Raw genomic sequence first — 23,256 nt, 5'->3', positions numbered from 1 at the left:
TGGCGAATGTTATCTTCTTTCACATTAATCTGTTTTCAATTGAAAAAACAATTGTTCAATGAGTCAAACTAGGAAAGAAGGACTTTTGTTCTGCAGTTGTTCCATAACTGTTCAGTACACGTTTCATACGTATTTGATCCTGAGGCGCCAGGCGTCTACACCAGCTGTGCGTCGCAGGTCTTTGCCAGTCAGTTTATAATTGACACTCATGCGCTACGGAATTGTGCTTTGTTCGTCCTTTGTGAACATTTGCAGTTTTGGTACTTTTTCAAAAATTTAGCCTTGTTTTTATATTCAGTTACCCATGACAGTGCAGAAGAAAATGAGCAAAAGAAAAGCAGAAAGTGATAGTAAGCGTGAATTCAATGAACACTGGGACAATGAGTTCTTATTTATAGCGGGTCCATCTGGAAAACCATTGTGCATTGTTTGTAAAACACTTCCTCACATAATAGAATACATGATCTTAATAGACACTATAAAGCACAACATTAGACTGAAATAGAACGAAAGCTGAAGCTAGTGCTTGGGTCTGAGTTACGGAAAGAATATGTGATTAAGAAAAAGGAAGAAATCAAAAGAAAACAAAATATATTTGTTCAAAGTCTCATTAAGGTAAGTAAAGTTTATCTTGTTTTTATATTAAATCAATATATCATGTAAAAATGCTAAATATGTCTATATTAACATATTTTAACAAGAATTGAATGGGGGTACAAGAGTTGTATGGCGCATCTGAACTCGTGTGTGAAAAAATTGATGCATGGAATCTGAAAGGTTGGCCACCCCTGCCATAGACCTTCTTAAACACTATATTAACTTGCGTGGAAACTATAGATGTGGCCCTAATATTACTCTATTCCTTCACACTGCTAAAAATCCTGCCATTAACTCCGTATCCTGCCTTCAAGTTCGTACTTCCAAAGGAAATCAATCGCTGCACTTTTCAGGAGGGAGAAGCGTGTGTAAACTTCAGCGGGCCAACCTGATTTCTCTAACTTCCGTTGTTACGTACCCCGTAACTGGGTTGCCAAACCAGCGGAAATGGATCACTCAGTTGGAGTCTGGATTACTAGAACTAGGAAAGTTTTATTAAAGAAACAAGCAACACAGTAATCGAAAGAATAATAAATGCAACAGTTCAGCAATAATAAACACACATGTGCACAGAATTAAGATAACAGCATCAATCAAGCTCTATCGTTGTCTAGGGGTAAATGACCAATTTCAAAGTGACACAAAGTCCAGTTCAATTTAGTTCAGTTCGCAGCAATCGTTGCCATGGCGATGGACAACGTTGGGGGGAGAGAGAGAGAGAGAGAGAGAGAGAGAGAACGGGAACGACTGATCATTCAGACACGGCTTCCACTCACAGACCGGCGATATTGCTCACAAGCAGCTTTCGGGCGGGTCCTTTGTGATGTCACCTGAGGTCACCGACTGTGACCCCTCCTCCAGATGCGGTCGATCCTCTGCAGTGAACCCGGCACCCAAGCGAGGGTGGACACACACCGGGTTCCCGCTGATCGTACCTTTCCACCCCGTGCGTTTATGGCCGGTACCTCCCACCGGCTTGTGAGAGGCGCACCGCTTCCAGGGTCTCGTTACCTCGGGTGTCATGTGTGTGTCCTGCCTTAGCGAACCTGTCCCTTTTTATCCCCCTGCTGGGGTATCGCCTGTCCATCACACTTCAAACAGTTCAGGGTTCAAAGGGGGAGCCGCTCTAACAGCTCTCTCTCCCGTCCCTTCATTACACATCTCCAAATGCTGCTTCATCTCTCCCTCCCCTAAGGACAGGTGGCAGACAAACTGCTGATGCCACTGATGCTAGCCCAGGCCAGCAAACATCTTAATTTATGTGTATTCTCGTCACACCGTTAATGCCCCTCCTCCCCTTTTTACCCCATCCCTTATTTATTTATTGTTTTTCTTCTTTTTTTCTTCTCTCTTTTCTCTCTCTTTGTCCCTCTCACAATAACTTCTTGCCTGCTCTCCATCTTCCACTGGTGCTCCCCTTCCCCTTTCTTTCTTCCTAGTCCTCCCGTCCCATGATCCTCTCCCCTCTCCAGCCTTGTATCCCTTTTGCCAAGCAACTTTCCAGCTCTTAGCTTTATCCCTCCCCCTCCTGTCTTCTCCTATAATTTCGGATCTCCCCTTCCCCTCCCACTTTCAAATCTCTTACTAGTTCTTCTTTCAGTTAGTCCTGACGAAGGGTCTCGGCCCGAAACGTCAACTGTAGCTCTTCCTATTGATGCTGCCTGGCGTGCTGCGTTCCACCAGCATTTTGTTTGTGTTGCTTGAATTTCCAGCATCTGCAGATTTCCTCGTCTTTGCTGATAATGCTGACCTACTTGTCGAATGTTCACCGAAATAGATATTATGATGCTGTTGTAATGTCCCGAGTCTTTCCCTCAGAATTCAGACTCAGTCACAGAACGCCACATACCGGTAATCCTTCGGAAGAAGGAGGAGGGTAGAATGCTGGAGTGATGTTAACATTGATTGGCGCTAATTTCATTAATTTAAGAAACGAATATCAAGAAGTTCCAAGTATGCTAAAATGTGCTGAAAGCGTCTTCAATCTATACACACCAGTCAGGTGAGGTAGCAACTGTATTGAGGCGACCGTTGCAGAGTGCAGCAGGTACAACTGGGAGAGGAAACATGCCCATCGTAGCAAGTATCTTACCAGGAAATACCACTGTCTCAGAACACAGAGATAACTCACTGTGTAGTAACTTACTGGATATCCCATCTGCTGGGTGAAGCTGCATCAGCTATATCGATGGATCCAGCTGTTCACATGCAGTAGTGATTGGATTAAAATTCCACTGAGACATCTCCTGAGGGCCATCACCTCAGGCACATTAGATACAACGCAGTGAGCAAACATTTATTGAGTGTAAACTATTTTTACCTGTTAAGTTGCTGTGCAATGAAATTGTTTCCTCAGCTGAGAGTGCAAGAAATGACGAAAGTAGGTTAACTCTTCTCAAAGGTGAATCCAGAATTGGCTTGCCCACAGGAGGCAAAGGGTGGTTGTGGATGGTTCGTATTCTGCATGGAGGATGGTGACCAGTGGTGTTCCACAGGGATTTGTTCTGGGACCCTTCCTCTTTGTGATTTTTATAAATGATCTGGATGAGGAAGTAGAAGGGTGGGTTAGTAAATTTGCTGATGACACAAAGGTTGGGGGTTTTGTGGCTAGTGTGGAGGGCTGTCAGAGGTTACAGCAGGACATTGATAGGATGCAAAACTGGGCAGAGAGTTAGCAGATGGACTTCAAACCAGATAAGTGTGAGGTGGTTCATTTTACAAACACAGAAACACAGAAAACCTACAGCACAATAGAGGCCCTTCGGCCCACAAAGCTGTGCTGAACATGTCTTTATCTTAGAAAGTACCTGGGGTTACCCATAGCCCTCTATTTTTCTGAGCTCCATGTACCTGTTCAGGAGTCTCTTAAAAGACCCTATCGTATCTGCGTCCACCACTGTCGCTGGCAGCCACGCACTCGCCATTCTCTGTATTAAAAAAAAACTTAGCCCTGACATCTCCTCTGTACCTACTTCCAAGCACCTTAAATCTGTGTCCTCTCATGTTAGCCATTTCAGCCCTGGGAAAAAGCCTCTGACTAGCCACAGGATCGCTGCCTCTCATCATCCTATACACTTCTACCAGGTCACCTCTCATCCTCCGTCCCTCCAAGGAAAAAAGGCCGAGTTCACTCAACCTATTCTTATAAGGCATGCTCCACAATCCAAGCAATATCGTTGTAAATCTCTTTCTGCACCTTTTCTATGGTTTACACATCCTATAGTGAGGCGACCAGAACTGAGCACAGTACTCCAAGTGGGGTCTGGCCAGGGTCCTATATGGCTGCAACATTACCTCTCGGCTTCTCAAATCAGTCCAATGATTGATGAAGGCCAATGCACCGTATGCTTTCTTAACCACAGAGTCAACCTCCACAGCAACTTTGAGTGTCCTGTGGACTCAGACCCCGAGATCCCTGTGATCCTCCACACTGCCAAGAGTCTTACCATTAATACTATATTCTGTCATCACATTTGACCTTCCAAAATGAACCAACTCACACTTAGCTGAGTTGAACTCCATCTGCCACTTCTCAGCCCAGTTCCTATCGATGTCCCGCTGTAACCTCTGACAGCCCTCCACACTATCCACAACACCTCCGACCTTTGTGTCATCAGCAAATTTACGAACCCATCCCTCCATTTCTTCATCCAGGTCATTTATAAAAATCACGAACAGTAGGGATCCCAGAACAGATCCCAAAGGCACACCACTGGTGACCGACCTCCATGCAGAATATGACCCGTCTACAACCACTCTTTGCCTTTTGTGGGCAAGTCAGCCCTGGATCCAGAAACCAATGTTTCCCTGTATCCCATGCCTCGTTACTATCTCAATAAGCCTTGCATGGGGTACCTTGTCAAATGCCTTGCTGAAATCCATATACACTACATCTACGGCTCTACCTTCATCAATATGTTTAGTCACATCTTCAAAAAATTCAATCAGGCTCGGAAGGCATGACCTGCCTTTCGCAAAGCCATACTAACTATTCCTAATCATATTATACCCCTCCAAATGTTCATAAACCCTGCCTCTCAGGATCTTCTCCATCAACTTACCAACCACTGAAGTAAGACTCACTGGTCTATAATTTCCTGGGCTATCTCTACTCCCTTTATTGAATAAGGGAACAACATCTGCAACCTTCCAATCCTCCGGAACCTCTCCCGTCCCCATTGATGATGCAAAGATCACCGCCAGCTGCTCAGCAATCTCTTCCCTCGCCTCCCACAGTAGCCTGGGGTACATCTCGTCCGGTCCCCGTGACTTATCCAACTTGATGCTATCCAAAATCTTCTGCACATCTTCTTTCTTAATATCTACATGCTGAAGGTTTTCAGTCCACTGCAAGTCATCCCTACAATCGCCAAGATTCTTTTCCGTAGTGACTACTGAAGCAAAGTATTCATTAAGTACCTCTGCTATGTCCTGCTGTTCCATACACACCTTTCCACTGTTACACTTGTTTGGTCCTATTCTCTCACGTCTTATCCTCTTGCTCTTCACATACTTGTAGAATGCCTTGGGGTTTTCCTTAATCCTGTCTGCCAAGGGCTTCTCATGGCCCCTTATGGCTGTCCTTATTTCCCTCTGCTAGCCTTATAATCTTCTCGATTCATATCATTACTTATTTTTTAACCTTTCATAAGCTCTTCTTTTCTTCTTGACTAGATTTACGACAGCCTTTGTACACCACGGTTCCTGTACCCTTCCATCCTTTCCCTGTCTCATTGGAACATACCTATGCAGAACTCCACGCAAATATCCCATGAATGTTTGCCACATTTCTTACGTACATTTCCCTGAGAACATCTGTTCCCAATTTATGCTTCCAAGTTCCTGCCTGATTCCCTTATATTTCCCCTTACTCCAATTAAACGCCTTCCTAACTTGTCTGTTCCTATCTCTCTTCAATGCTATGGTAAAGGAGATAGAATTGTGATAATCATCTCCAAAACGCTCTCCCACTGAGAGACCTGACACCTGATCAGGTTCATTTCCCAATACCAGATCAAGTGCAGCCTCTGCTTTTGTAGGCTCATCTACATAATGTGTCAGAAAACCTTCCTGAACTCCACCCCATCTGAATCAGGCTTGATTGATTAATGTGATTAATTATTGTCTGATAGATCATTGTCGTACGAACAGCTCCAGGGCCATGGTAAACCAGTTCCTGCAATGAGAGACATAGTGCCTTGTAGAAACTCTGCCCTTATATTAACAGGTCTAATTGGTTAATGTGAAAAATTTTCGCGCGAATCTGTCGGTGGTCGCCTTTGAAAAGTCGTCGTATTTCCAGCAGCGTTAAATTTTATGTTGGGAATACTTACCTTTACTACGTGATATATGAATTTTACGTATCTGCAAATTCCCGGAATCGGGAGAAGGAGAATGAATGACAGAGATTGTTATTGGAAGCAGTAGATTGAAGTAGAGGAAGAGAAATTCTCTAAACTAGAGCTTGGAAACTGCACGTGGCGTTCGCGACCTTGCATGGCAATCTCGGTTAGGAAGTCGAGGTTTGATGCCAAGCGGGAGAATATTTCGGTTCTTCAAATGAGCCAGGCGGGTAGAAAAAATGCAAACAACGGGGCAGTGTTTTGCGGAGGGGTGGGTGTTACCGAAAGTTGAAGACAGACGCCGACCGGTATCGGAAAGCCTGCCATGGCGAATAATTGAATACCTCGTTTGAATTTAAAGTCACAGCACTAATGAAGTGAAAACCATTGAGAAGGAGCGAGTAGCTGCAGTGAGGTAGAGTGGAACAGTGAGAGTGGCCGGGTGTGCAGTCGCCATTATCAGGAGAGAAAGTTTGGAGGAGACCATGAGCTGCTCTCGAACCAAAGCAAGGCTACAGGTAGGACCCCACGATGGCGTCGGATTCTTGGCGAACGTAATCTCAGAACAAAATACTATCAGCAGCGGGGAGATGGATGCATTTGCAGAAAAGGGAATTGAATGTATATCAGGGGACCAAGAAACTGCAGCCCCGTCTTATTTGCTCTTCACTCGTTTATTTCATCTTTTAATGGACAACAAGGATTGCCCGTAAAGTGTTTGGTGGCGTGGGACGTCCCAAACAAAACGTTTATCGGGAACAAACACTGATTCAACATGATTTATTGGAGGTGTAATGAAGGCACGGGACACCCCACACACAGGGGACGATAATCAGAAAATTTGTCTTAAATAGAAAGTGTCTTAGATCCAGTAAGTAAAACATGGCAACTCGTATCCCCTATAGATAAATCTCCGTTGTTTAACACTATTTCCCTTCCGGTTTAATACAAATTCTGGTAGATTCTCTGTCTTGTGTAAAATTGGCAAAAAAAAAAAGGTAAAAGGAGGAAAGTACGGAGAGAAATTCATGAAAATAATACACTTGCAAGAAATGCCACAAAATCCAGGGTCAGATGAGAGACGGGCTGGCATGTTAGTGTAAAAACTCTTTAGTGCTCCGGGTTAGACAGTGCAGTTCCATGCTGGAAATGTTGGTATTTAATCTATACATAATGTTACAGATAGTTTCATGAAACACATTAAGTACAGGTGACCCCTATATCAGTGTGGATACGGAGATAGCCTTCGAGAAGTAACAATATTCTAATCGTTTACGAAGTTATTTTTCATCCAGGGTGACAACTACGGTGCCGCCAAACCAACCTAGCAGCAAGAAGGCGAAAACCCTCCCCTTCCAAGGAAAAGAGTATCTAATTTAACAGCCAAGCTACTTATCCTTTCTTAAGCCTTGACAAAAAAAAAAAAATCCGTTCTGCCACTCTGTCAGCCAGACCCCCTGTATTTCGGTGAACACAGAATATTCTCTTCCTTCTTAGTGCAACAAAAAGTGAATTTTTTTTTCTGTTTATTCGTCTAAATATCTTTTAAATCGTACAAAACGTACGCACGTGTTCTTCTTTGTCTGAGTTTAATGTTAAGAATCAAGATTCACGTTTTCTTGCCACGTGCACACAGAAACACATTTAGTTCTGCGGTTCCGCTATATCTGAAGAAGCAGTCTCGATGGGTGCACTTAATTGAGCGGGATGCTGTTCTTTCTTGTATGTCTGGGAGCCGGGATTTCGCGGCCTTTTGCCGGGGAGAGATGAGGAGAGAAGACGCGATTGGAGAGAGTTCGTAGACCGCCGGATGGAGTGGACTTGGAGCGAGGGTCCAAAAGTCAGTGACGATCGGAGGAGGTCGATAGTGGAAGAACGGCTTTATCAGTGAGTTCCAATGTTTGCGCATTAGACTGTTTCATGAGAATGGGCCTTTTTTCTTTTTTTTTGTCTTCTTTACTAACCATATAGTCAAATTAAGAATGAAAAAGCTCAATCGTTTAATCGTAAATTGTGTACTGTTTGTTATTTCGTGGTATTGATTTGTAACAGACGACACATTGCGCAGCTTGGAGGGATAACTTGCAGTGGACTGAAAAGCTTGATAATGTAGATACTGTAGTAAGAAAAAGGATGGGTTGAAGCTTTTGGAAAGCATCAAGTTGGATAAATCATCGGGACCGGACGGGATGTACCCCCCGGCTACTGTGGAAAGCGAGGGAGGAGATTGCTGAGCCTCTGGCAATGATCTTTGCATCATCAATGGGGACAGGAGAGGTTCTGGAGGATTGGAGGGTCGCGGATGTTGTTCCCTTACTCAAGAAAGGGAGTAGGGATATCCCAGGAAGTAATAGGCCAGTGAGTCTTACTTCAGTGGTTGGTAAGTAGAAGGAGAAGATCCTGAGAGGCGGGATTTATGAACGTTTGGAGAGGCATAATGTGATTAGGAATAGTCAGCATGGCTTTGTCAAAGGCAGGTCGTGCCTTACGAATCTGGTTGAATTTTTTGAGGATGTGACTAAGCACATTGATGAAGGTAGAGCCATAGCTGTAGTGTATATGGATTTTAGAAAGGCATTTGATAATGTACCCCGTGGCAGGCTTATTGAGAAAGTAAGGAGGCATGGGATCCAAGGGGACATTGCTTTGTGGATCCAGAACTGGCTTGCCCACGGAACTGGTTGTGGACGGGTCATATTCTGAATAGTGTGCCTCGGGGATCTGTTCTGGGACCCCTACTCTTTGTGATTTTTATAAATGACTTGGATGAGGAAGTGGAGGGATGGGTTAGTGAATTTGCTGATGGCACAGAGTTTCGAGGTGTTGTGGATAGTGTGGAGGGCTGTCACAGGTTACAACGGGACATTGATAGTATGCAAAACTAGGCTGAGAAGTAGCAGATAGAGTTCAATCCAGATAGGTGTGAGATGGTTCATTTTGGTAGGTCAAATATGATGGGAGAATATAGGATTAATGGTAAGACACTTGGCAGTGTGGAGGATCAGAGGGGTCTTCGGGTCCGAGTCCATAGGACACGCAAAGCTGCTGTGTAGGTTGGCTCTGGTTAAGAAGGCATATGGTACATTGGCCTTCATCAATCGTGGCATTGATTTTAAGAGCCGAGAGGTAATGTTGCAGCTATATAGGACCCTGGACAGACCCCACTTGGAGTACTGCGCTCAATTCTGGTCGCCTCACTATAGGAAGGACGCGGAAACCATAGAAAGAGTGCAGAGGAGATTTGCAAGGATGTTGCCTGGATTGGGGAGCATGCCTTTTGAGAATAGCTTGAGTGAACTCGGCTTTCTTTCCTTGGAGCGACGGAGAGTGAGAGGTAACTTGATACAAGTGTATAAGATAATGAGAGGCATTGATCGTGTGAATAGTGAGAGGCTTTTCCCCATGGCTGAAATGGCTAGCACGAGAGGGCATAGTTTTAACATGCTTGGAAGTGAGTACAGAGGGGATGTCAGGGGTAAGTTTTTTACGCAGAGAGTGGTGAGTGCGTGGAATGGGCTGCCGGTGGCAGCTGTGGAGGCGGAAGCGATGGGGTCTTTTAAGAGACTCCTGGTTGGGTACATGGAGGTTAGAAAAATAGAGGGCTATGGGTAAACTCTAGGTAGTTCTAATGTAGGGACATATTCGTCACAGCTTTGTGGGCCGAAGGGCCTGTATTGTGCTGTATGTTTTCTATGTTTCTATGTCTCTAAACGAGAGCTCTTAAGTTTGGCCGGGCTGGGGGAGGTTATCATCCCCGATAGTAAGACGCTAGCCGAAGCGAGAGTTACACAAGGAATCTCGGTTTTCCAGAGATTTAAGGCTCTGGTTAAAAACTAAAAAGGAAATGCATAGGAGAGGCACTTCTTTGGCAGATAGGACCAAATGAGGGGACTGTGGATTAGGCACTGGGTTTGTGGGAGAAGTCAGAGAGTGATCGTGGATGTTTACCTCTCTGACTGGTCCATTGTTTTTTTTTTTGTCTTCTTTCTGGATCTGGATGATAATATGGTAAATTTGATCAGCAAGTTTGTGGATCACACCAAGATCGGGGGTGTAGTGGACAGCGTGGAAGGGTAACATGGCTTGTAGAGGGATTTACATCAGCTGGAAAATTGAGCAGAAGGAAATAGCAGCTGGAATTTAACATAGAAACATAGAAAATAGGTGCAGGAGTAGGCCATTCGGCCCTTCGAGCCTGCACCGCCATTTATTATGATCATGGCTGATCATCCAACTCAGAACCCCGCCCCAGCCTTCCCTCCATACCCCCTGATCCCTGTAGCCACAAGGGCCATATCTAACTCCCTCTTAAATATAGCCAATGAACTGGCCTCAACTGTTTCCTGTGGCAGAGAATTCCACAGATTCACTACTCTCTGTGTGAAGAAGTTTTTCCTAATCTCGGTCCTAAAAGGCTTCCCCTTTATCCTCAAACTGTGACCCCTCGTTCTGGACTTCCCCAACATCGGGAACAATCTTCCTGCATTTAGCCTGTCCAATCCCTTTAGGATTTTATATGTTTCAATCAGATCCCCCCTCAATCTTCTAAATTCCAAGGAGTACAAGCCCAGTTCATCCAGTCTTTCTTCATATGAAAGTCCTGCCATCCCAGGAATCAATCTGGTGAACCTTCTTTGTACTCCCTCTATGGCAAGGATGTCTTTCCTCAGATTAGGGGTCCAAAACTGCACACAATACTCCAGGTGTGGTCTCACCAAGGCCTTGTACAACTGCAGTAGTACCTCCCTGCTCCTGTACGCAAATCCTCTCGCTATAAATGCCAGCATACCATTTGCCTTTTTCACTGCCTGCTGTACCTGCATGCCCACTTTCAATGACTGGTGTATAATGACACCCAGGTCTCGTTGCACCTCCCCTTTTCCTAATCGGCCACCATTCAGATAATAATCTGTTTTCCTATTTTTGCCACCAAAGTGGATAACTTCACATTTATCCACATTAAATTGCATCTGCCATGAATTTGCCCACTCACCCAACCTATCCAAGTCACCGTGCATCCTCTTAGCATCCTCCTCACAGCTAACACTGCCGCCCAGCTTCGTGTCATCTGCAAACTTGGAGGTGCTGCATTTAATTCCCTCGTCCAAGTCATTAATATATATTGTAAACAACTGGGGTCCCAGCACTGAGCCTTGCGGTACCCCACTAGTCACTGCCTGCCATTCTGAAAAGGTCCCGTTTATTCCCACTCTTTGCTTCCTGTCTGCTAACCAATTCTGTATCCACATCAATACCTTACCCCCAATACCGTGTGCTTTAAGTTTGCACACTAATCTCCTGTGTGGGACCTTGTCAAAAGCCTTTTGAAAATCCAAATATACCACATCCACTGGTTCTCCCCTATCCACTCTACTAGTTACATCCTCAAAAAATTCTATGAGATTCGTCAGACATGATTTTCCTTTTACAAATCCATGCTGACTTTGTCCGATGATTTCACCGCTTTCCAAATGTGCTGTTATCACATCTTTGATAACTGACTCCAGCAGTTTCCCCACCACCGACGTTAGGCTAACCGGTCTATAATTCCCCAGTTTCTCTCTCCCTCCTTTTTTAAAAAGTGGGGTTACATTAGCCACCCTCCAATCCTCAGGAACTAGTCCAGAATCTAACGAGTTTTGAAAAATTATCACTAATGCATCCACTATTTCTTGGGCTACTTCCTTAAGCACTCTGGGATGCAGACCATCTGGTCCTGGGGATTTATCTGCCTTTAATCCCTTCAATTTACCTAACACCACTTCCCTACTAACATGTATTTCGCTCAGTTCCTCCATCTCATTGGACCCTCTGTCCCCTACTATTTCTGGAAGATTATTTATGTCCTCCCTAGTGAAGACAGAACCAAAGTAATTATTCAATTGGTCTGCCATGTCCTTGCTCCCCATAATCAATTCACCTGTTTCTGTCTGTAGGGGACCTACATTTGTCTTTACCAGTCTTTTCCTTTGTACATATCTATAAAAGCTTTTACAGTCAGTTTTTATGTTCCCTGCCAGTTTTCTCTCATAATCTTTTTTCCCCCTTCCTAATTAAGCCCTTTGTCTTCCTCTGCTGAACTCTGAATTTCTCCCAGTCCTCAGGTGAGCCAATTTTTCTGGCTAATTTGTATACTTCTTCTTTGGAATTGATACTATCCCTAATTTCTCTTGTCAGCCACGGGTGCACTACCTTCCTTGATTCATTCTTTTGCCAAACTGGGATGCACTATTGTTGTAGTTCATCCATACAATCCTTAAATGCTTGCCATTGCATATCCACCGTCAATCCTTTAAGTGTCATTTGCCAGTCTATCTTAGCTAATTCACGTCTCATACCTTCAAAGTTACCCCTCTTTAAGTTCAGAACCTTTGTTTCTGAATTAACTATGTCACTCTCCATCTTAATGAAGAATTCCACCATATTATGGTCACTCTTACCCAAGGGGCCTCTCACGATAAGATTGCTAATTAACCCTTCCTCATTGCTCAAAACCCAGTCTAGAATAGCCTGCTCTCTAGTTGGTTCCTCGACATGTTGGTTCAAAAAACCATCCCGCATACATTCCAAGAAATACTCTTCCTCCGCACCTTTACCAATTTGGTTCACCCAATCTACATGTAGATTGAAGTCACCCATTATAACTGCTGTTCCTTTATTGCACACATTTCTAATTTCCTGTTTAATACCATCTCCGACCTCACTACTACTCTTAGGTGGCCTGTACACAACTCCCACCAGCGTTTTCTGCCCCTTAGTGTTATGCAGCTCTACCCATATCGATTCCACATCTTCCCGGCTTATGTCCTTCCTTTCTATTGCGTTAATCTCATCTTTAACCAGCAACGCAACCCCACCTCCTTTTCTTTCATGCCTATCCTTCCTGAATATTGAATATCCCTGAACGTTGAGCTCCCATCCTTGGTCACCCTGGAGCCATGTCTCTGTGATCCCAACTATATCATAATCATTAATAACAATCTGCACTTTCAATTCATCCACCTTGTTACGAATGCTCCTTGCATTGACACACAAAGCCTTCAGGCGCTCTTTTACAACTCTCTTAGCCCTTATACAATTATGTTGAAAAGTGGCCCTTTTTGATGCTTGCCCTGGATTTGTCGGCCTGCCACTTTTACTTTTCTCCTTACTACTTTTTGCTTCTACCCTCAGTTTACACCCCTCTGTCTCTCTGCACTGGTTCCCAGCCCCCAGTTGTGTACTAACCTCCTCTCGCCTAGCCTCTTTAATTTGATTCCCACCCCCTAGTTTAAAGTCACCTCAGTAGCCCTCGCTAATCTCCCTGCCAGGATATTGGTCCCCCTAGGATTCAAGTGTAACCCGTCCTTTTTGTACAGGCCATGCCTGCGCCAAAAGAGGTCCCAATGATCCAAAAACTTGAATCCTTGAATCCCTGCCTCCTGCTCCAATCCCTCAGCCACGCATTTATCCTCCACCTCATCGCATTCCTACTCTCACTATCGCGTGGCACAGGCAGTAATCCCGAGATTACTACCTTTACAGTCCTTTTTCTCAACTCCCTTCCTAGCTCCCTATATTCTCCTTTCAGGACCTCTTCCCTTTTCCTACCTATGTCATTGGTACCTATATGTACCACGACCTCTGGCTCCTCACCCTCCCACTTCAGGATATCTTGAATACAATCAGAAATATCCCGGACCCTGGCACCAGGGAGGCAAACTACCATCCGGGTCTCTGGACTGAGTCCACAGAATCGCCTATCTGACCCCCTTACTATCGAGTCCCCTATTACAACTGCCCTCCTCTTCCTTTCCCTACCCTTCTGAGCTACAGGGCCGGACTCTGTGCCGGAGGCACGGCCACTGTCGCTTCCCCCGGGTAAGCTGTCCCCCCCCCCCCAACAGTACTCAAACAGGAGTACCTATTGTTAAGGGGCACAGCTACCGGGGTACTCTCTATTACCTGACTCTTCCCCTTCCCCCTCCTAACCGTGACCCACTTGTCAGCCTCCCGTGGCCTCGGTGTGACCACCTGCCTGTAACTCCTCTCTATCAACTCCTCACTCTCCCTGACCAGACGAAGGTCATCGAGCTGCAGCTCCAGTTCCGTAACGCGGTCCCTTAGGAGCTGCATCTCGATGCACTTGGCGCAGATGTAGACGTCCGGGAGGCTTGGAGACGCAGATAAGTGCAATGTGTGGCACTTCAGTATGACCAGCCAGGGTGTAGGTTTTATACACTGACGGGTAGGGCACTGAGAAGTGCGGCAGAACAAAGGCATCTGGCAATACAGGTCCATAACTGATTGTGAGTGGCGTCACGTACATGGTCGTAAAGGAGCCCTTTGTCACATTGGCCTTCATAAGTCAGTGTATTGAGTACAGGAGATGGGATGTTATGTTGTAGTTGTATAAAACGTTGGTAAGGCCGGTTTTGAGTATTGTGTGTAGTTTTGGTCACCAGAAATATGTAAATAAGATTGAAAGAGTACAGGGAAAATTAGCAAGGATGTTGGCGGGTCTGGAGGATCTGACTTACAGGAAAGATTGAATAGGTTATGACATTATTTCCTAGAACGTAGAAGATCAAGAGGAGATTTGATAGAGATATATCTAATTATAAGAGGTATAGATAGGGCAAATGAAAGCAGGCTTTTCCACCGAAATTGGCTGGAACTACAGCCAGAGGTTATGGGTAAAGGTAAAAGGTGAAAGGTTTAACGGGATCATGAGGGGAAACTTCTTCACTCAGAGGGTTGTGAGAGTGTGGAGAGCTGCCAGCGCAAGTGGTGCATGCGAGTTCGATGTCAACGCTTAAGAGAAGTTTAGATATGTTCTTGGATAGTAGGGGTATGGAGGGCTGTGGTCCCGGAGGGTGCAGGCACGGACTAGATGGCTCTATGATCTATAACACTTCTGAGAGGATCACTGGGGGTCTCTTTTCCACCCATCAAAAACACTTACCAGGAGCACTGCGTACGCGCGCCCCTTAGCATCGCCAGTAATCCCTCCCATATGTCCAACAATTCCATGGACCCCCCACATCCCTACCTTAGGGCACAAAGTACCAAACCATTCACCCCCTCTTAAAAAATTGGTAATGTATTTCTTGAACATTTGAGGATCCAACATTCGCTCACCACTGACTGCCAACCAGATAAACAGACATTTTATCCCAACTGTCTGCCTTCTATTGGTTAACGGATCTTCAATCTCCGTGCCTCCTTATCTTCCGGATAAGTCTTTTTATGCAGCACTTGGTGAACGCCTTCTGGAAATCCAACTATCTTTCCCCCTCTGTCCACGGGGCTCAATATACGCTGACAGAATACATGAATACATTTGTATTTAATCCAGGACATCTTAAAACAAACAAATCGTGACCAGCATAAGAACTTGTCGATAGATAAGTTACCTAGTCTCAGACTTAACAGAGTTGCGGTAGATTTCGGGCCCTATAAACTGCAAGACAATGACAACGATTAATATTTATAAATACTAAACCTGCAAGAAATGGCACTCGGTGTCAATGTTGAGAGGCGAGATCGGCTGATATTTTACTGGGTGAGTTCCAGGTGCTTCGCCTTCGGGAGTTCAATTCACCGATGGAAGGTGTTGATATTCAATCTGTCGGTAAGCGCCAGCAAGATTCATAAAATGGCTTCCTTACATTCGTCATAGCCGACCCCATATCACTGCGGATTTGTGATATACCGAGAGGTAGATAAATACATTAATCTTTTACTGAGTTAGCCCTAATTAATTTGAGTTTTAATCGTCGTTCTGAACCCACCTGTAGTCAAGAGGAAGACGTGAATCTTCCACTTCGAGGAAAACGTTTATTTCAGTTAACAGTCAAAGTAAGTTCCCTTTCGTAATTAAATAATCTTAATGCGCTGAGGTTACATTTACAAATTATACTTATTTAAAGGATCACGGTGTTAAAATATTCAGCCGAAGAATTATTCTATTTGAACAGCTCAAAGTGTGTGTAAAAGAGAAACGATGTAGAGCGTTCTCATTTGAAAGAGTGAGTAAACCAATTTAGACATAATAATTATTTTGTGATTTCCTCAAGGAGCGATTTTCTTTGCAAGATGAGGCAACGTATTTAAATGGATTACCGAGGTGTTTGTTCAGTGGACTGTCACTGATGTGACCAACCAGGCGAAATGATTAATTGCCAGAGCGAACTTTCCTCTCCGTTACAAGGAGACAACAAAACAAACGCCAAATAAATAGATACCGACAGGGGGAGCATTTTGAACTGGTCGCTGACTTGCCCCGAAAATGGGATATCCAGCAATTTACTCCATCGCGAGCATCTACTATCCTGCCCTGGCAGCGGTTGGTATCCCTGGTATGTGACCGGAGCTGGTTGTATGTGTGTGCGTTGTCCTTCCCGCTGTATCTGCTGCACTGCATAATAACGCGGTGCACACCCTTACTCTTGGTGCCTCATGAGACGAGTGTTTTCAGATCGTTCAGGGTTCAAGCGTATGGGGTTTCTTTGGCATTGTTAATCTTTTATCCGTCTGTCTCTCTCTCTGGCTATCCATCCCATAGGATGATGATGGTTCCTTTCAGTCAGTTAGTGGGGTTTATACCCCACTCCACAGAAAGGAACAGCGTGTGCGTGGATGGATTTTAGGTGAGTAGGGGGTTGCACAGGTCCAGACCCACCCTCTCGACATCCCCTCCCAGATCCACCGGCATGGTGGGGTCCAATACGGCTGGGGGAAGTTCTGTTGCAGTGAATGGCCAGACCAAGCTTCGATGCAAGGGTTGCCCTTTCCGCACTTCACGGCAGGTGTTTGCTAGCTGGCCGTTGACCCTACGAGAGGGGTCATCCGCCCTTTGACAGGTCTTATTTTTCGTCCTGCAGGGTGTCTAGCCACCCTCCTCACCAGGCAAGCCTGCTGGGGGAGCCGGTTTAGTCGCCGACCACCCGACCATGCGGCAGGTATTACCGGGTTACATGGTACCAGTAGCACTCAAACGAGTAATCTTTTGTAATGTTCAATTGTAGCAACTGAGTTGGTGCTGACCTTGATATCGTTCCAGAATTTTACCTCGCTTCACCTTCCATAGCATTATCGGTATTATTGTTCTGCCTGTGAGTGTATAGCAAGGAAGGCAAAACCTTTACTATCGCGGCCTTTCTTGCAAGAAGTTTCCCATTTTATCTGCAAAGCGCAGATCATTATTTTTTCAAATAAATGCTGCAAAAAAAGAACCCTCTTTTTAATATTTGTCGAAGTTAGTCTTGGACAGTGCAGGACAGAAACAAGCCTGTCAGCCCCTGCATTCCCCGCCGGTCCTTTGCTGAAATCTGTCTTCCTGCATCCGGATCACAGACAACCCCTCCACTCCTTTGTCTCTGTCATCCATGTGATTTTCCGGGCTTCCACTGAATGTTACAATTTAACACTTATCTCCCACTTCCGCTGGCGATTATTTCCACTCTCTCACCACGTTCTGAGTGAAGAAGTATCCCCTCAGATTCCACCAGTGCTTCAGCTTCCTCCCTATCACCTCCAGTTCTCGTATCACGCAAGCTGTGGTGGTGGAGTCGTGGAGGGGGGGTGGGGGTGTGCGGAATTCTGCAAGCATTCGCACTACCGGATTGGAGTAATGCGCAGACGCAACAGGAGCATTCCCGCGCAGGTCCGACAAACAGCTTGAGAAAGCAGCAAGTTTTATTGACGGGAGTCGCTGATTGGCGTACTGCGCAGACGCGGACAGCAGCATCCGACAGAGAACTTTTAAAAGCCCCGCCTGTATGATAGAGAGGTACCACCAAGCGGAGCGGTCATCGTGGGAGCGGTCGTCCCCAGGGTATGTTCTGAGTCAGAGCAGTAAAACTTTGGCTCAACAAGGCTTTGGTGAGAACAGGCAGATTCTAGGTAAGTCCGTTCCTTATTTCTTATCTAACTCTAAAGAGAATCTACAGAGATGGAGTTCTGTTTTGGATGTCAGATGTGGGATTTCCGGAAGACTCTCCGATGGCCACATCTGCGCCATGCAGCTCATTAGAGACCGTGCTAGGGAAAGGAGCTGCAGCTCGATGACCTTCGGCTTGTGAGGGAGAGTGAAGCAGTGATAGACAGGAGCTACAGAGAGGTTGTCACCTCAAGGCAACAGCAGACTGATAAATGGGTGACTGTCAGGAGAGGGAAGGGAAAGAACATCAGATAGTGGAGAGCACCCCGGTGGTCGTCCCCCTCAGCAATGAATACTCCAGTGTGAGTACTGTTGGGGGCGACGACCTGCCTGGGGGAAGCAACAGAGGCCGTCCCTCTGGCACGGAGTCTGGCCCCGTGGCTCAGAAGAGGAACTTCTGAAGAGAATGGCAGCAGTAATAGAGGACTCTATAGTCAGGGAGACAGGCAGGCGATTCTGTGGCGCGACAGGGGAACACCGATGGTAGTTTGGTCCCCGGGTGCCAGAGTCCGAGATGTTTCTGGACGCGTCCATAATATCCTGAAAAGGGAGGATGAGCAGCCAGGAGTCGTGGTGCATGTTGGAGCAGGGGGCAGGGATTCAGATGTCTGGATAATTGGGACCTCCTCTGGGCAGACGGGAGCTGTACAAAAGGGACGAGTTGCACGAATTCCTGCGGGAAGATTTGCTGTTGACAGTGGCAGGGGGATGGGAACCAGTATGATAGAGTTGAGGATGTGCTAACAGATTTAAGAGTAGATGTTGGGTATAACATGAATGTGAGGAAGGACAAGCCAGTGATTGGGTACAAATGCAGACAGAGCAAAGAGTTAAATGGTACCACAGAGGCAAAATTCAAAAGGGCAAAGAATACACGACTGTAGGTGCTGTATTTAAATACGTGTAGCCTTTGGAATAAGGTGGACGAACTCGAGCGCAATGGCAAATTGCTCGGTACTGAGTCGTGGCTGAAAGAAGGCCATAGCTGGGAGCTTAACATCAAAGGATATACCCTCAGAAGAGATTTCGATTGTCAACTAAAGCACTCGTAAAGTATATATGTCGCTAGCATTCAGACAGGATGCATCACAGGGCTGGGGTGAGGGGCTGCCACACAGGACCAAAAGAAACTACAGAAAGTTGTAAAATTAGTCAGCTCCATCTTGGATACTAGCTTCCGTAGTACCCAAGACGTCTTCAAGGAGTGGTGCCTCGGGAAGGCAGTCTCCATTATTAAGGACCCCCACCACCCAGGACATGCCCTGTTCCCATTGCTACCATCAAGGAGGGGGCACAGGAGCCTGAAGAGACACATTCAGAGATTCAGGAACAGTGCTTTTCTCCTCTGCCATCAGATTTCGAAACGGGCATTGAATCCATGAACACTATTTCTGTTTTTGCACTACTTTAAATCTATTCAATATACATTTATATGCTCACTGTAATTCATTATCTATTTGTTTGTTCTCTTTCTGCATTTATCACGTATTGTATTGAACTACTGCTGCTAAGTTTAAAAAAATTCAGGACACGTGCCGGAGATGATAAACCTGATTCTGATTCTGAGCCCATCATAACTGTTCTGTTAAATTTTCCCCGTTTAAACCTCCCAGTTGCTCTTTCCGTTGCGCTGATACCCAGTCAGGTTAACGTCTCCGTTTATTCCAGTCTCCCATTTGCAAAACGGAGAATCTGGAATATGTACCTTTCACTCCTACCTATTTCCTCAGCGCCCACTTCTTCCTCAGTTCAAGAGAACACTTCATTAGTTTGAATCATGGGCGATCATTGGGCTAAGGGGAAGTTATTCATAGTGTACAAAGCCTGATTTAATACAGTCAGCTACTCCTGTGGGTTGGTGTTAACAATCAAATCTATTGTTTCAAGCGTCCATCCATTCTCTCAGTCAGTCCTGACGCCTCGGGATAATACGGTTTGAGATACATGGAAATAGTTCTTCTCAAACAGCCCCGTCTTTCACAGCTTGTCCTGAAATATGAGATCCATTATCCGATTGTGTTTCTTGCGGGTCATAGAAACGTAGAAAACCTGCAGCACAATACAGGCCTTTCGGCTCACAAATCTGTGCCGAACATGTCCTTACCTTAGAAGTTACCTAGTGTTACCCACAGCCCTCTATTTTTCTAAGCTCCATGTATCCATCCAGGAGTCTCTTAAAAGACCCTATCGTTTCCACCTCCACCACAGCCGCCGGCAGCCCATTCCACGCACTATAACAACAGCTTGACTTTTCCAGTTCCTTCGGTGCATGACCCAAATCAACTTCTGTTCATTAAGTGACCTGCATGGGTGTCAAACGCAGTGAGCAAGTCGCTGCTACTGTGGAAGGAGTCCGATGTAATTGATCTGCTAGGTCTGGGCAGGGCCCAGTCTTCCTTCTACTGCGGGCAGCCGGTCTGTCAGTGAGGGCTGTCCTTCGGACCTTCCCATAAACATCAAATGCAGTAACACACAATTTTCCAGCATCCGCAGATCTTCTCTAGTTTGTTTTCCAGCATCTGCAGATTTTGGCTTGAATGCAGTAACAACTTCCTTTGTCATGCCCAATCCAAATCATTTTTTTCTCTCATCCCGTTGTACCACGCATGCCCAGATGGTCAGCCGTGCGATCTTTCCAGTCTCGATGAAGCGCCGACAGCTTATTCGCCTCCATTGACGCTGCCTGACTGGTTCAGTTCCTCCAGCATTTTGCGTGAGTGCGCTGGATTTCCAGCGACGGCAGAGTCCCTTGCTGGGGTGGTCACTGGGGTTTAGCACTGTCACCCTCACTGAATTTGCTTTGTCAGCTTAACCGATTCAGTTGCGGCGACGATCTGCTGTTCCAGTTTCGCGGCGAGGGTGACCTCTCATCGCTCTGCTGCCTATCGCAAGATGTTCTTTTCTTAAAGGCACACAACAAGATCCAATAGGCTGCGTCATGGCTGACAGTGCTTAAAAACATTATCCAACGCCCCCCCCCCACCCGGAAGTTTTCATGTGTGTCACAACATTGAATCACAGTCGACTTAATTTGCCGTTTTTGACACTGATCAACATAAAAAGACCCTTTGGTGCCAAAGTGAAAAACAGATCTCTAAACCAAGAACTAAATTAATTACAAATATAAAACAGAAAATAATTGATTGCGTAAGTATTACCCCCCCCCCCTTTAATTTGACACAGCAAATCATCACTGGTGTAGCCATCTGGTTTTGGAAGTCATATAATTAGTTGAATGGAGATCACTGTGTGCAGTCAAGGAGTTTCTGTTTGGACCTGTATCTGGAAGGTCCAACTGCTGGTGAGTCAGTTTCCCGGCAAAAGCTACGCCACAAAGACAAAAGATCACCCCAAGCAACTCCGCAAGAAGGTCACTGAAAGGCAAGTCAGGAAACGTAACACTGAAATGTGCGGGTTAAACTAATTCTCCTTTCTTTCCTTGCAGTTAATTTAATGGCGATTGTGATCCTGAGTCGGGGAAAATGCGGTCTCTCCAAATGCATTTCCCGTTACCTGGTGGGGATGGCCACAGTTGACTTAATGTGCACTGTCATCGCTGTTGTTATCGATCAAATCAATAATATTTATGTTTATGCCGCTCCGGTTTGCGCTGTCATATTTGTCCTGAGGCTGGCGGCCATGGACTGTTCGGTGTGGCTCACAGTGGCCTTCACGTTCGATCGCTGTATTGCGATCTGCAGCCAAAAGCTGCGGGAATGGTACTGCACCAAGAGGACAGCAACTATGGTGATCGCGATTGTGGGATTCGGGAGTTGCGCGAGACGTGTTCCCTTTTATTTCGCGGTAGATCCTTACCTCATCATTGACAACGTACCCTGGCGCTGCATGATCAAAACGGATTACCTTACTTTACCAGCGTGGAAAGCATACCAGTTGTTTAACAGTATCAGTACAACTTTATTGCCGATCGGATTAATTCCACTATTCAATACTTTAACAGTCAGCCATATAATAGCGTCAAACAGAGTCTGCCGTGGGCTCAGGAGCGGCAGCGGGAATGAGAAGGATCCGGAGGTGGAGAACCGGAGAAAGTCGGTGATATTGCTGATCGCTCTGTCGGCCAATTTCATCTTGTTGTGGATCCCCTTGATTGTGTACACTACTAACTGGCAAGCTCAAAATTACTTTTATACAGACCGATATTTGAGTACCCCGACGTACATCCTGCAACAGTTTGCCTTCATGCTGCAGTTTCTCTGCACCTGTACCAACACGTGTATCTACACTCTGTCCCAGAGGAAATTCAGGAAGCAGCTGAAGAAAGGGATAAAAAATCTGGCCACGTTAAATGGCCGGCTTTGCAAGTGACACACCAGTATAATTACAGATTTTGTTGTGAGTTCAAATAAATTTAATTTTAATCTTTTAAATATGACCCACACTCCGCGTAGCTCGAGCGTGTGTAGCCTGACGTGTCAATCAATCGGAGCCAAGTTAATTCAGATAAAACGGGGAGCCGTTCCATTGATGTGAAATACGGTAAATATCAGCGCAATCACATTTGAAAGCATTGCTTTTCGTTCAGCGAATGACGTGATCCTAGTGTGATCCGTGAGTAGATTTCCGTTCCACTTCCTTGGATTACGGCAGAGCAGCAGTGGCTGGAGTTTATGCGAGAAGTGAGGAAGGTGCAAGACAGGTATATTCCAAAAAAGAAGAAATTTTCGAATGGAAAAAGGATGCAACCGTGGTTGACAAGAGATGTCAAAGCCAAAGTTAAAGCAGAGGAGAGGGCATACAAGGAAGCAAAAATTAGTGGGAAGACAGAGGATTGGGAAGTTTTTAAAAGCTTACAAAAGGAAACTAAGAAGGTCATTAACAGCGAAAAGATTAACTGTGAAAGGAAGCTAGCAAATAATATCAAAGAGGATACTAAAAGCTTTTTCCAGTATATAAAGAGTAAACGACAGGTGAGAGTAGATATAGGACCGATAGAAAATGATGCTGAAGAAATTGTAATGGGAGATAAGGAGATGGCAGAGGAAGTGAACCAGTATTTTGCATCAGTCTTCACGGAGGAAGACATCAGCGGTATACCGGACACTCAAGGGTGGCGGGGAAGAGAAGTGTGCGCAGTCACAGAGTCAAACAGAGAAAGTACTCAGGAAGCTGAATAGTCAAAAGGTAGATAAATCTCCCGGATCAGATGGAATGCACCCGCGTGTTCTGAAGGAAGTAGCTGTGGAGATTGCGGAGGCATTAGTGATGATCTTTCAAAAGTCAGCAGATTCTGGCATGGTTCCGGAGGACTGGAAGATTGCAAACATCACTTCCGCTATTAAAGAAGGGGCAAGGAAGCAAAAAGGAAATTATACACCTGTTAGCCTGACATCGGTGGTTGGGAAGTTGTTGGAGTCGATTGTCAAGAATGAG

The 23,256-nt window shown here is 45.5% G+C and overlaps 1 protein-coding gene across 1 annotated transcript; it reads left to right on the top strand.

Annotated features, from left to right (window-relative positions):
* The first annotated feature begins 6,814 nt into the window (after positions 1-6,814).
* On the top strand, positions 6,815-22,212 carry LOC140189153 (probable G-protein coupled receptor 139). Its single transcript, XM_072245850.1, has 3 exons — positions 6,815-7,826; positions 15,998-16,279; positions 21,308-22,212. The coding sequence occupies exons 2-3, from the start codon at positions 16,210-16,212 to the stop codon at positions 22,189-22,191; spliced, it is 954 nt and encodes a 317-aa protein (XP_072101951.1). The 5' UTR covers positions 6,815-7,826; positions 15,998-16,209; the 3' UTR covers positions 22,192-22,212.
* The last annotated feature ends 1,044 nt before the right edge of the window (positions 22,213-23,256 follow it).

This window comes from Mobula birostris, chromosome 28 (assembly GCF_030028105.1).
Source record: "Mobula birostris isolate sMobBir1 chromosome 28, sMobBir1.hap1, whole genome shotgun sequence".
Classification (NCBI taxonomy): Eukaryota; Metazoa; Chordata; class Chondrichthyes; order Myliobatiformes; family Myliobatidae; genus Mobula; species Mobula birostris.
The sequence above is the reverse complement of the archived record's forward strand: the minus strand, read 5'-3'. Positions and strand labels throughout refer to the sequence as shown.